General features: G+C 38.2%; 1 protein-coding gene across 1 annotated transcript in view; it reads right to left on the reverse strand.

The window, feature by feature from the left end:
* The window catches only part of GALNTL6 (polypeptide N-acetylgalactosaminyltransferase like 6), a 436,047-nt gene that overhangs the window by 37,267 nt on the left and 385,563 nt on the right, over positions 1-13,217 (reverse strand). Inside the window, exon 7 of the mRNA XM_079305686.1 lies at positions 3,094-3,211. Within this exon, the coding sequence (XP_079161812.1) occupies positions 3,094-3,211 (118 nt within the window). The remainder of the gene's footprint in view (positions 1-3,093; positions 3,212-13,217) is intronic.

Consider the following 13,217-nt stretch of genomic DNA (forward strand, 5'->3'; position numbering starts at 1 on the left):
GACAACATGTGAGAGCACCAGCTCTGCCGAGATCAAGGTCAGGGAAGAAGGAGGGGGAGGAGGCGCTAGATCAGAGATTTCCTTGCAGCCTGTGGTGAAAACCATGGTGAGGCAGCTGTGTCCCTGCAGCCCCTGAAAGGTTCATGGTGGAGCAGAGATCACAGAGATCCACCTACTGCTCCTGGAGCTCATGCTGGAGCAGTGAAGAGTGTGAGGAGTGTCCTCCCTGAGGAGGAAGGAGCAGCAGAGACAACATATGATGAACTCACCATAGCCCCCATCTCCCATTCCCCTGAGAGTGAGGAGGAAGACAAAACAGGGAGTGAAGTTGAGTTTGAGAAGAAGGGAGGGGTGGGGGGAAGGTGTTTTAAAATTTGGGGTTTTTTCTCATTGCCCTACTCTGATTTGATTGGTAATAAAATACTTTTTTCTCTGGTCAGTTCAGCTTTGCCCATGGTGGCTGGTGAGTGATCTCTCCCTCTCCTTCTCTTGATCCATGAGCCTTTTGTTATATTTCCTTCCCCTTATTCACATGAGGAGGGAGGTGTTAGAGCAGCTTTGCTGGGCACCAGGCATACAGCCAAGGTCAACCACAAGAGTTTAGGAAACACAGGACTTTTGCTACTCTGTGTTGTGATGATTACTACATACTCTGTGCCTGTCTAACAGATTTAAATGTAGGATTTCCCAAAAGGTAGCTTTCCTTGTTAATGTGAAGAGATGTTATTAATCAGGTGAGTTCCAGTGCTTTGGCAGCTTTCACAAATCTAGCACACACTGAAGTGTACTGCTAGCAAGATGTCATACACCTTTTTAATTTAAAAAAAATTATCTGGATGTTGCCAAAAAATAAAATCCTGAACACTTTCTTACATAAAAATTAACCTAAGAAACTATTTAATGAACAGGTCATATTTTGAGACAGTTTGTGGCTGCATCACCATCCTGAGTACTCAGAATAATTGTTTGCCAAGCAAACCAATGTAAGATGTGGCATTAACACAGGGCACCCATCTGACAACACTTCCACAGCCCATAGATATGGATGCTCTAAGAAAGAGTAAATTGGCATCTCTAGATTCACTCAAGTGAAGCCAAGGAAGCTGAACCAGTCTGGCTTTTTCACTGACTTTGGAACAGTTTGCAAGTCCACTATCTTACCAAGTTTTGTGAACAGATCTGGTAAATTGAATTGTCTGGCTAACTTGCCCTCATTTAAGTAAGTTTTACAGTAGAATCTGCTGAAGCAGAAGCCTTTCCCAAGCTGACACTGGTGATTCTGACATCATAAACCCCAGTTCTTTCTGTTTCTCTTCCACCTCTGTGATTTTTTTCTAATTTTTTATTATTCCAAACCAAACAGCAGTCTTTTTTTTTTTTTTTTTTTTTTTTTTTTCAATTTACACCTCCTAAATTCCTTACTCCTATTTGGCAGCCATTTCTAAAGACTATTTTTTTCTTCTTTTAACACTAGTAAGAAAGGACAAGGATCCTAAGGTCATTATATACTAATGAGATAGATACAGAGATATGACTGAAATGAGACCCAATGTGACACAGCTGCCTCAAAAAAACCCAGAAAACTCTCACTTGAACAAAACATAATGGGACAATCTGTTGTCTCAATTTCCAGTTGTGTTACCATGGTTTCTATACAAAATCTGCAGAGAACAACAAGTACATTCTTTGCGAAGATGAAAAAAAGGAATATTTGAATAGGATAATAAAATCATGGGTGATCTGTCAGAGACCATTGTGACAACTACAAAGAACTATTTATATTTGCCTCTGAAACAATCTGAATGGACAGAAGGTAAATCAATATATTCTAAACATATGGTCTAGCTATTGAGTTTCCCCTGCCTTCCTGTTTTATTTTGTCAAGGTATAAAAATGATTTGGAGAAACATGAGGGTAAGCCAGTTAATGCAAAACATTTTGCAGTTCTTGGAACTCCTGTAAGACAGCCTGGAAAACCAGGGCTGGGTAACACTGTACATTTCATTCAATAGAATGGCCTCAGCACTGTTTTAATTGCAGCTCAAACTCAGATTCAACAAGATATCTGATATTAGTCATGGCTGACATGCTAAATTTATTTAAAGAGCTTTACACTGACAGAGTTTGGAAGTAGGCTGGAATGATCCTGGAGCTAAATTTGAATTGTAATTTCAGTTCCAAGTTTATCCAAATACATTTGACTCAATTCATCTAAGTCATGCAACTCTATCAAGTCCTTGAAAAACTTTACAAGTAAATGCAAAGGTTTTGCATGAGGCAAAATTTTTATGTCCCTGAGTATACTGGAAACTAAACTCAGTTTTCAAAATTGGACATGTTAGTCCTTAGCAAACTAATAAAAATGCCTGTTTTACATGTAGAAAGTAACAAGACTTTCAGCTCTACGTGTAAATGCCAAGTAACTGATTTCAATACACATGTCCTCATACAGGATATGAGGGTATACTGTAACATGGCTGGTTGTACATAATCTGAGCACTTGAAAACTCCCCATATGTCATTAAAATAACTTAAATGCAATTTTAAAAATCTGCTTTGGAGCAGCTGGCCTGCAGACAGCAGCTCATGGCAGCTGAACTGCTCTAGTGATCCATTGCTATTGAAAGGAATCAGTCTTTCTTCCTATGACTTTCTCTGTTTCCACACATTTTCTTGAGTTGACTCCAGGGGACCCTATCCCCAGAGATGATTCAACTTGTTGATCTGGACAGAAGAAATTATTCCATTTTCTTTTTTGCTGGATTAGTTCTCTGTTGCCTTGTTGAACTGAGTGCAACACTTGAGCACAAACACAGCATCTGAGCAAATGTAAGTAGAGAATACTTGATAAAAGGAAAAAGGTGGAACTTCATTCTTTGACAGTGGTAAGATACCATGTTTTCAGAGGGAGCTACACTCAGTGTGATTTTTGTATAGCTTCTGAAAAAAATTTTTATGGCACTGTGGAAATTCCTAATAAAAAGAAGTATTGTATTAAATTAATTTTAGTTTAAAAGGACAGAAGCCCAGATTGTGATAACATTGTGATAACACCAGCAAGGAGATATTCCATAGAGTGGCTTGATGACTTACCTTAAAGGAGATTTCATACTGCTCTCCTCCCCATATTTCTAGTCCTGGATCATAACCTCCCAGCTCCCAAAACCATTTCCGGTTAACAGCAAACAGACCTCCAGCCATCACAGGAGACCTGAAGGGTGAATAAAGCAACACAAACAATGATGAAGATGTTTGGACTGTGTGTGTGCCTCTGGCTGTTTGTTTGGATGCTGTTTGGATTGCAAAGGTATGAAAGGCATAGATGAACAGCAGTGTAACCAAACAATATTCACCTTTATTCATCCAAAAGGGGGTCTAGATGAGAAACAGGCAATGTGGCAGATATAGAGAATGCACAGACTCCTTTTTAAAAAAAATCCCAACAAAACCAAGCCCAAAAAGCCAATACCCCCCCAAAAAAGTTCTGTTTGTTGCTAAGTAACAGTGAAAGAAAGGGACTCTGGAAACCTGCCAAAGTACTTAATGAATTTCAGTACTCCATGTGAAGTAATGTGCATTTGAAAGTGAGCAAAAGTTTTCAATTCATTTCAGTCTCATAAGTGCTGCTAGAGAAAGGCAGAAAGGTGAAAGAGGATGGCTGAAGAGAAGCTGTTGGGAGTTAAACATCTGTTTTCCTAAGCATTTAAAACTCCTCAAATGTGTCTCACACATTTGTGATAATGTGATTTACAGGCAAATAATTTGCTATGCTTCCCATGTTCCATTTATTTCATTAATAAGTATGTGGAATTTTCTTCAATTAACTCAGTCTTTTTCACAGACAACAGAGAAAGCAAATGAGATATTTATTGTTAGAGAATAATGACAAAAACATATTTTAAATTTATAATCAGGATATTTGTACTGGAAAACAAGCATTTTCTCTTTTCATTTTCTTTCAGTACCAAGAAGACCATGTTTCTAATGCAGTAAATACATTGATAGCTCTCAGGATTCAAATGCTGCTCTTCAAATGATTCCTTGAAGTTGTGGTGGAAGAGCAATGCAAAGACATCTGTGCTGAGCAGGAGGGAAACAACACACTTAAGAAAGACCAACCCAGCCATGCAATTCCATCAGTGCTGATCAACACTAGCCTTATGAGTTTTGGAGCAAGAGGCCAGGAGGAACACATTCATGCTGGTGGCTGGTCAGAGGGAGAAGAAAAGACAAAGCCATGGGAGAAGACCTGGATGGCTTCCAGGTAATTCTTCTCCTTAGCAGAGAGCTGACATGAAACAGGGTCCTATGCCCCGTGTCTTGTGACAGTGAAGCCCCGAGGGAAAATTATTCCGCCTGGGGGTATTTTTATTTTGAATTACTGCTGGTGGTTTGTTTGGGGCTATGGAAGCAGATGGTATCATCCTGGAAGTCGTGACTGGAAAATAAAAATTTCCCCCTTTGCCACTGGTTTTGGATTTGGCAGTGAACTTGGGTAAATATTTCAGGAATCCATGCATAAGTTAGTTTATTGAGAAGGACATAATGTTAATGGAACATTCTGCCATATTTTCTCTGCCTTAACACTCTTTTATACTGCTATCTTTTATCCAAGGCAGTAGAGATGATAAAAGAGCAAGCAAACAGCTGAGTGGTCTCTGCCACTATCAGGCAGCCAGTGAAACCCCATGTATGAAAGTTAGAAAATTATCTACTCATTTGCATTCATGGTAATGAGAAACATTGTGGATAATTTTCCTTTCACTTCTATATGGTTGTTTAAAAAAAGAATTAAACTACCCATTTTCATGACTTACAGACTAATTTCATTTTCCTTTAGAGATTATATTTTTAAAAGCACACAGAAGCTTTGAGAAACAAAGCTATGTGAAAAAACATCCAAACTGGCAAGGCTGTGCACTGTAACATACACTGAATGCTAATACTCTTTTACTTTTATTGACATTTCATATTTCAATATTGACTGCATTTCCACATATGAATAAATTCAAGAGAGATTTTATTAGAAACCTTCCCCTGAGGATTCTGACTACTACAATACATTTTCAATTCCTTACAAAGTAAATCTAATTACAACATGTTCTTTTTGACTTCATGTTTTAAATAATCAAAACAAAATGTCATTTTATAAAGAAGGACTTACACAGAGAATGCTTATGACTAAACTGCTACTGACAGCAGAAATGTAGTCCCAGAAATCACTGGGAAAATGCAGGATATCTATAATTCTCATAAATACAGTATCTTTCCTAAGCATTTCTCTCAGTTCAGTGAATAGCCTATTAAAAAGGCAATTGCTGCAGCTAAATCAGATGGAAGATAAAATACCCCACAGACTTAAAATTCCAAAATAACTGGCAAATATTTACAAATTATATTTGAATCAATAGATTTTCCAGTGATAAATACTGAGTAACAAACCCCCTTGTTCTTTATTTATTTATTATTGCAGAATATTTATGACAATTACAAAACTACCTAATGACTGGAACAGTAGCAAACTCATATTTTTTGCATTTCCTCAAAAAACAAGAGAAGAAATGGAATGTAATGTTGCCCCATTAATTCATATTCCACAAGATGTTCTGACATTTGTTGTTTTGTATGAAGAGCAATGAAGAGGAAAAGCAGGATGGCCTTTTGGTTTTCATTAGAGTGGAATTAGTAATAAGCTGTGTGAAACTGAGTGCTTGGCACAGCATGAATTCCACTCCATGACACAAGCAGCTACTGCTGAACAGGCCTCAAATTGTCTCCAAAATATGAAGACAAGAGTCCAGTCTTGCAATTGTGGCCAATATGAAAAGTCCTTATGCATCAATAGGATCACTTACACAGACAGAAGAATTGCAATGGAGCCCACAGAAGGAGAATCAATCTCTTGTTTAGTGGCTTCTGTATAGAAATGTCAAGTACAAAGCCATGTTTGTAAAGGTAATTTCTTCATTAAATGTCCTACTCAGATGCTTAAACAATTAGACTTGAACTATTATAGCATAATAATATGTGAGTAAATACAGTGGAAAGCTGTAAAGTGCTTATGGTCAAAACATTAAAAGGACAAATACCCCTAAAACATCAGAAAAGCTGGAAGGGTAAGGTTGCTCAACTTAAAAAAAATTGTAAAAATCCTTCCACATGAGAACTACTGTACAGAATCACTGAATATACATGAAAGAACAATATTGGAAGAAAAAGCTAGCTGATCGAAAAATGGTCAAAGATTTCTGTGCTGAGACAGAAAAAGAATTTGATTAAGTTAGAGCATAAAACCTGCCCCCTAAACCCCACAAAACCTGCTTTGCAAATAAAGATAGTCTGAGAAAAAGGCAGGCAAATGCTTAATGTGAAAAGACAGCTTACAAACAAAAAACTGCACAAAAAGAAGTGTAGCAGTCACCCAAACTGTAACCAGCAAAGATTTTTGTAACTGCTTGTAATTAATGTGCAGAGGAAGGAAAGAGATAATCTCACCTATTACTTTTCAAGGTAAGAGAAAAATGACATGAACTTCAAGAGAGTGAGAAGTTACTTGCATTAGAAACAAATATGGTATGTTGCAAACAAGTGAACTGCATAGCAGGGTTTAGAATCATTACACTGCAAGAGTGATGCACACAGTGGAACTAAAGGATTTGTGAAAAGGGAAGAGGAGCTTTTACAGCTTGCAGAACGAAAATAAGAGAAATGAAAATGGGAAAGCACTTGTGCTGGATGACATGCACAGTAGGTACACTAAAAGGAACTACCTGCCCAAAACAGCTGAAATTTGGCCATTACAATTGAATCCAGGGAATGGCACGTACTGCACTCTGCAGCTCTCTGTGTAACCCAGACTGATGAAAGGCCCTGTGCTGAACCACTGAATGCTGGAGAGAGGAGTCCATCTCATGCAGGACACATCAGACAAACTGACCTTCAGTGCCAAACCCACTGGCACTTGACACAAAACAAGGGAAACAGCTCACAACACGAACCAGGACTGGGTCCTACTGACCTTGTGGCATCAGGGATGGAATGGAAAAGGAGGAAAGAAATGACTGGTGACCTACTGAATGCAGCTTTGAGCTAGGCTTCTGCACTTTTTATAATGAAACATTACAAAAAATGTCTTTCAATTTCAATGTCTTGTTAAGCAAGAAGTGTCCCCTCACCCTAGTGATACAACATGAAGGCAGCTCAGGATGGGGAATAAATTCAGTTACCTTCTTTCACTGGTGATGCTCCAGTTCCTCTCTGCAGTGATTCCTTACACTGTATCAAAGATTCATAAAGCAAATAGCAGAAGCTGACATTAACCCTAGATAAAAATTCTAAAAACCTGAAAATTAAAATTTATTTTAAGGCTTGGCTACTCAGAGAATGTAAAGCAAACTGAAATCACGTTGATCAGATGTCAAGAAAGTGATGTAGGTTAAGTAAATAAATGACAAAAATAAAAATTTAGTGGTTGCTCCACCTAAAGACATTTTCTATACTGTGCATAGGAAAAGATGTCAAAGTAGCTGAAATGAATATTGATAAATCTGCCTCAATTTCTCAAGAAGTTATAAAAAAAAGTGGAATATTTTATGTACTTAGTTCTCCAATCAAATATAATTAAAATGTATTAAAATGTATTTTTAAATGGACCAACTCTTTTACATTTAATATTTCTGTATTCATTTCTGTATCCATTCTAACAACATAACCCATTTCAATGTTTATAAAATCATTAACATTCAGAAAGTAAAACCTGTCTCTGTGACATTACTCTGGCAGCATCTCTTTCTTTTTTAACTCAAGTATCCCTTTTTTCTAAACAACTTTTACCCTAGATAAATGTATGTAAACTACCAGTTCAAATGAGCATTGTGCTGAAACATGCAGCAGCCAGGTTGTATTAAACTTAACTCCCAAGTCTCTCTATTACATTCAATTTTTAAACTCCACTTTTGTTTGGGAAATATTAAGATAAAACCCCATTCTTCAAATGGTGAGCCAGAAAGCTGTGGAGAGTCAGCTACAAAGAAACCTCTAAAATCCTTGACTTTCAGTTTATAGAAGTTTCCACTGTAATTTCATCACACATTCTTATTTTTCTTGCCACATGGCTAAACTTCACTTTAAAAATTGCATTGTAAAAAAGCAATGAGTCCTTATGTGGGTGATGAGCCCTTTTAGCCTTTTTTCTCATATTCAGAAAATTAATGAAAAAGAGGTGAGCTGCGTAGAGATGGAAGACTCTGAAGAAAAGGTTTTCCCTCCCCATAATTACCTCTCATAATCCAAGGGAAATCTGTCTGAATTATTGTTAGAGGAGATCTACAGCACTCAAACTAAGCAGGTGGGTCAGCACAAATGAGCATCCTGAAGCAAAAAGTAAATGAAAGCTTCTGGAAACATCCTGCAGGCAATGGTGCTCAGAAGGATAAAAACGAGGAGCAAATTAACAGCTGGGAATCATACTGAAGAGACAAATCCAATACACAAGCAGTCTCACAAGAATGGAGCCTGAGTGCTGCAAAAGAAGGAAAGCAGAGCTGAGAGCAGCCCCCAGCTGAGCCATGTTCATGTCACAAGGAGGGATGGATCTTGGACACACAGAGGTCAACAGCAGCAAAAATCCTTCAATCTATTAGTAGGAAGTAAGAACTGCTGGAGAAAACAAAAACAACCTCTGGACACAATTTGAAACAAGTCTGTCAGTTTAGCACCTTCTCATATTGATGGATATTATCTGCATTCACAGAGTTCCCTTGAAAAGATATGCTTGAAAATTAAATGTAGAAATAAAGATAAATTGGAGGCAAATAGTATCAACTGTCCCTAAAATAGGAATTTTAGGTTTCCTAGTGTTTGCTGAGCTTTTATTTGATTCTATGTTTCTATGAATAACCACAGTTCATTAAATCCCATCACTATCTTCGAGGAAGCTCTCTCAGAACATATGGGGGCAGTATTTGAACAGAATTTCTACCCAATGTTTTCTTCCCCTCTTTAGACAGAGATATAAACCAGAGAACTCTCTACCAGGGCTTACCTTTGCTTTATTGATTTAATTAAGCCCAGTATAGCACCATAAGCAAAGTTTAAACTCAAGGAGAAATTTTCAATTTCATTAAAGATAATGATTCCTTTTGAAACATAACCTGAAAATAGGTTATTTTAAAAAGTGCTTTAATTCAGACTTTGTCCTTCCAAGACAGATTCCTAGGTTACAAATCAAATCAGCCAGGGGTCTGCTGTCAAAAATTACAGGTGATTTTGACTAAGTTATTTGGATTACTATAACTCTATGTTTTCTAAAATATATAACATTACTGCAGATTAAAGTAGATTTAAAAACATCACAGCCCACCCAAAATAGCTCTGTACATAAGGTGTACACCCAGAAGCTTGGGAGGTTTTAGGAATGATCAGTGAGGAATAATATTCTGATAAATATGCTATGTGCTACTGTACAGCACCATGTGCATGTTTGGGCAGTTGAGAACTTTGTGAAAAAACCAACAAGGCAGCTGAATTACAATCACCACCATAAACTCCACACAAAAGCAAAGCCTTTGCTTGCTCCAGATCTCCTGCAGTATTTCAGGCTCTGGCTTTGTTTGTGTGGCACCAAATTGATTCAGGTGGGCAAATGAGAAGTGTTAGTATTAGAGCACTGCAAGGAAACGGCTCCTGGAGTTTCAGAGGCTTTTCTTTTCTGTTCCTGCCACTGTTCACACACCAGATCAGACTGAATAGTTAGTGAAGGTGATTTCCAGAACATTTCTGAGTTGCAAAGATTTTGAATAAGTAGAAGTATAGTTACAATAACCTTCTCCTGATTTTTTAGCAAAGTCTCTAAAAATGCTGCTGCCTAGCATCCTGATGGCTTTTCTTCAGGATCCCACAGACTTCCCCTGGTGACTCTGACTCAAGCAGACAGAGCTCTCACACTAGGCTAATCAGATGAGACATACAGTTAATGATATGGCTGTGATCTGCCATGGAGCTGAGGATGTTATTCCTTTGATCAGCTCTTCCATAGGACTGTCAGCAAGTGCCCTCACTCAACCCTTATGCACAAGCACTTCTTCAAACACAAGCAAGAAGTGGAGACAAAAAGTAATTTTAATATTTCATTTATGTCTGTCTTTGGGGATAATTCAAAAGATTCCATGCTGACAGGGAGGGAGGCTGGAGCTTGTGTAGCTGTGCTATTGCTACAAAAAGCAGCTCATCCATTTGCCAGTGGTCAAAGATTTCATGAACATTAAGTTTTAAGAGGGCAAAAAAAATTATGCCTGAAGAGGCTAATATGCAGCCAAAGGTATTCTGGGATCCTGGAAATGTTCTCTTAGATGCATCATTGCCATTTATTAAAGCTCTATAATTTGCTGTGTGACCATATTATGGAGGGTAATGGGAAGCCAAGCATTAGACTTCTCCCAGTCTGCACCAGAGGCACAAGAATATTTTCTTGTAAAAACTGTGAAGCAGTGAAAACAGTTTTTCAAGTACAGAACTGACATAAAAAACACTGGAAAATACTTCTCAATGGAGCATGAAGGAGCTGAAAACTGATGAGGTCGAGCACTTGATTGTCCCATGATAGCATCTACTTTTAATTTGATGTTGTAAAGATGGACAGGCTGTGGAAAAACAGTGAAATGAACCTTCCAGGTTTATTATCAATTGCAGTGAAATTAAGCTAAATATGTGAACTCTGCACCTGACTTTGAAGGCAAATACAGATAATCAGTTTGCCATGGAGCTCTGCTAATTTACATAGGCCACGGTGGAAACTGCTGAGCAAACCATACTGGTCTCAGAGTTGGGAACAAGAATCTCTACACAGTGCAAGTAAAACAGCCCCTCCTTCACCCAAGGAGTTGCACACTGTAATTCTCTTCTAGCTGGAAGGTACAGGATACATTTCTAAGATCAGTTTGCAAAAGGGGACCTTTGGGAGTAATTCAAAAGCAGGATAATGGGGGATGATATGGGCTCAGGCTGGACTGGGTACTTTGCTGGCTTTTAGGTGACTCACCAACAGAGACTGCAGCTGCCTTGCAAGCTTTTTCCCTGCTGGATCTGGAAGCTCACACAGCCCAGATACTCTTGTGCCAGCACTGTCCCACTGCCTGCTATGCAACAGCATGGATCAAGAGGGGTCACCCTAACCTGCAGATAACTATAAGAAAAATACTGCAAGAAAAAAATGTAGAGCTGAAAAAAAAGAACATATAAGCAATGTAACTGCATTAAGTCATACCCCAAATTCCTGTTTCCAGAAAACTAGCTTTTAGAAATAAAATTATTTTGCATTCATCTAGACTAATAATATATGAAAAAAAATGTGATGGTTATTTCAAGAAGCATCTCAAGATTTGAAGAAATTGATTTGGGCAATCAATAATGCCCAAATAATTTTAAAAAATGTGCTAGAGATAGTCCTATCACTACAGAATTACATTAGAAAGCACAAAAAAAGGTGCACCAAATCCTGAACTGGCAGGAAGGTAAACTGAACAGTAATAAGAACTCTTTTAAGTGGTGAGAAGATCACAGAATCTTCTGAGTTGTAAGGGATCCACAAGTAAATGGCCTGTACAGGGATCAAACCCACAACCTTGGCTATATTACTAATATGCTCTAACCAACCTAGCTAATCTGACCTAGACAGGCTTTATTGTTGAGAGCTTACAAAAAAACTACCCCCAAACCCACCAAAAAAACAACACAAAAAACACAACAGAAAGAGCAAATCCTTAATCCCAAACAATCAGAAAAACCTTAGTCAGAAATGGCAGCTACAGACCCCACTGAAACTGTAATTTTACTTGATCCCCATCACTGGCCACATTTGCCACCTCAAACAAATGGGGTCAATAAACATCCAGATGATTACAGGCAGACAATCTCATTAGGTAGATGGTATTCTTAGGAGGGATTGGTAATACTGTTATCAGTTTACAGACTACACAAAGAGTGCTCAGTGCTTCTGATTCAATGGGTTTCTTAGCTCCTCTGAGAAATAATCCTAATGCAGATTCAAAGGTAATTGAGAGTCCTCTTTAAGGCCTTGAGTCCTCACTTTTCCCCATCTTCTCAGCCTCAAAGGTGGAGGCTCTGCTTGGGGTCACAAATGGAATCCCAGTGAGAGGTTGAGGTGCTGCTGTCAGCCCTGACTTGGTGTCAGCACACAGATGGGCTTCAGGTCTCAGATCACCTGTTTCCCCCAAGGAGACAACCTGCTCCATCTGTCCAAAAACTTCTCACCATGGGACATTACTTTAGCCCCACAGATACTTACATCACCTTTGATTACACTGCAGTAATCTACCCTTAATCTTTGAGATTATAATCTGTTATTTGGTGGCCAGGGTCAGCACAGATTATAAAATCTGTACACCTCCAAAGGACAGAAATCTTCTGATGATGTGTGCTTATAATGTCACTATAACCTTTCTTTTTGATAACTTAATCTGAGTCTCCTGAATATTTGGTTTTGACCCTGTCCTATAGCTCATTCCCTAACTCCCTGCCTAGGAAATTTGGCCAGATTCCCTGAAAAACTCTCAGGGAGTGCTTCTCTCTGCATCTGGTGTGAACTGGAGAGCATGGATCTCACCAGCAGGTTTCACTCCTGCCATTTACTCTTGTAAATAAAAATAATCCCTCACAACCAGCTAAACAGAAAGGAGAACTATGATGCCATTAAAACCAAGATAATAAATGTGAATATTTTGCTAGAGAAAATGTTTTCAAATCACTCATCTCCAGATATCAGAAAATAAGAGAAGAGAGCCCATAGAAAGTGTAGAGAAGAACAGAAGTTAGGTCAGTCTGACATTTGTTGTCCTACATTTGTGAAAATATTTTCCTAAAACCTTCAGTGATACAACAGCACAGAATCAAACTTAATACACACAGTAAATTGCTGACTGTCATTACCAGCAATAAGACAGAAGAGTTATGGCTGTAAAGCAGCTGCTGTAGCATTTGTAGCATTCAGCCACGTTCTGCTGGCAAGGGGAAAAAAAAACCTAATGAAAGATTTAAAGACAGAATGTTATGCATGAACCTTCTTAGACATGCAATTAAATACAAATTGCCAAACACAAGTACATTATACAACACAGAACTGCAGGTCAAAGATTGAAATCATTAGCATTGACAGAATTGCATTTAAAGCTTTCATTCTGAAGCCATACACAGGATGCTAT

This window comes from Erithacus rubecula, assembly GCF_903797595.1.
Source record: "Erithacus rubecula genome assembly, chromosome: 5".
Lineage (NCBI taxonomy): Eukaryota > Metazoa > Chordata > Aves > Passeriformes > Muscicapidae > Erithacus > Erithacus rubecula.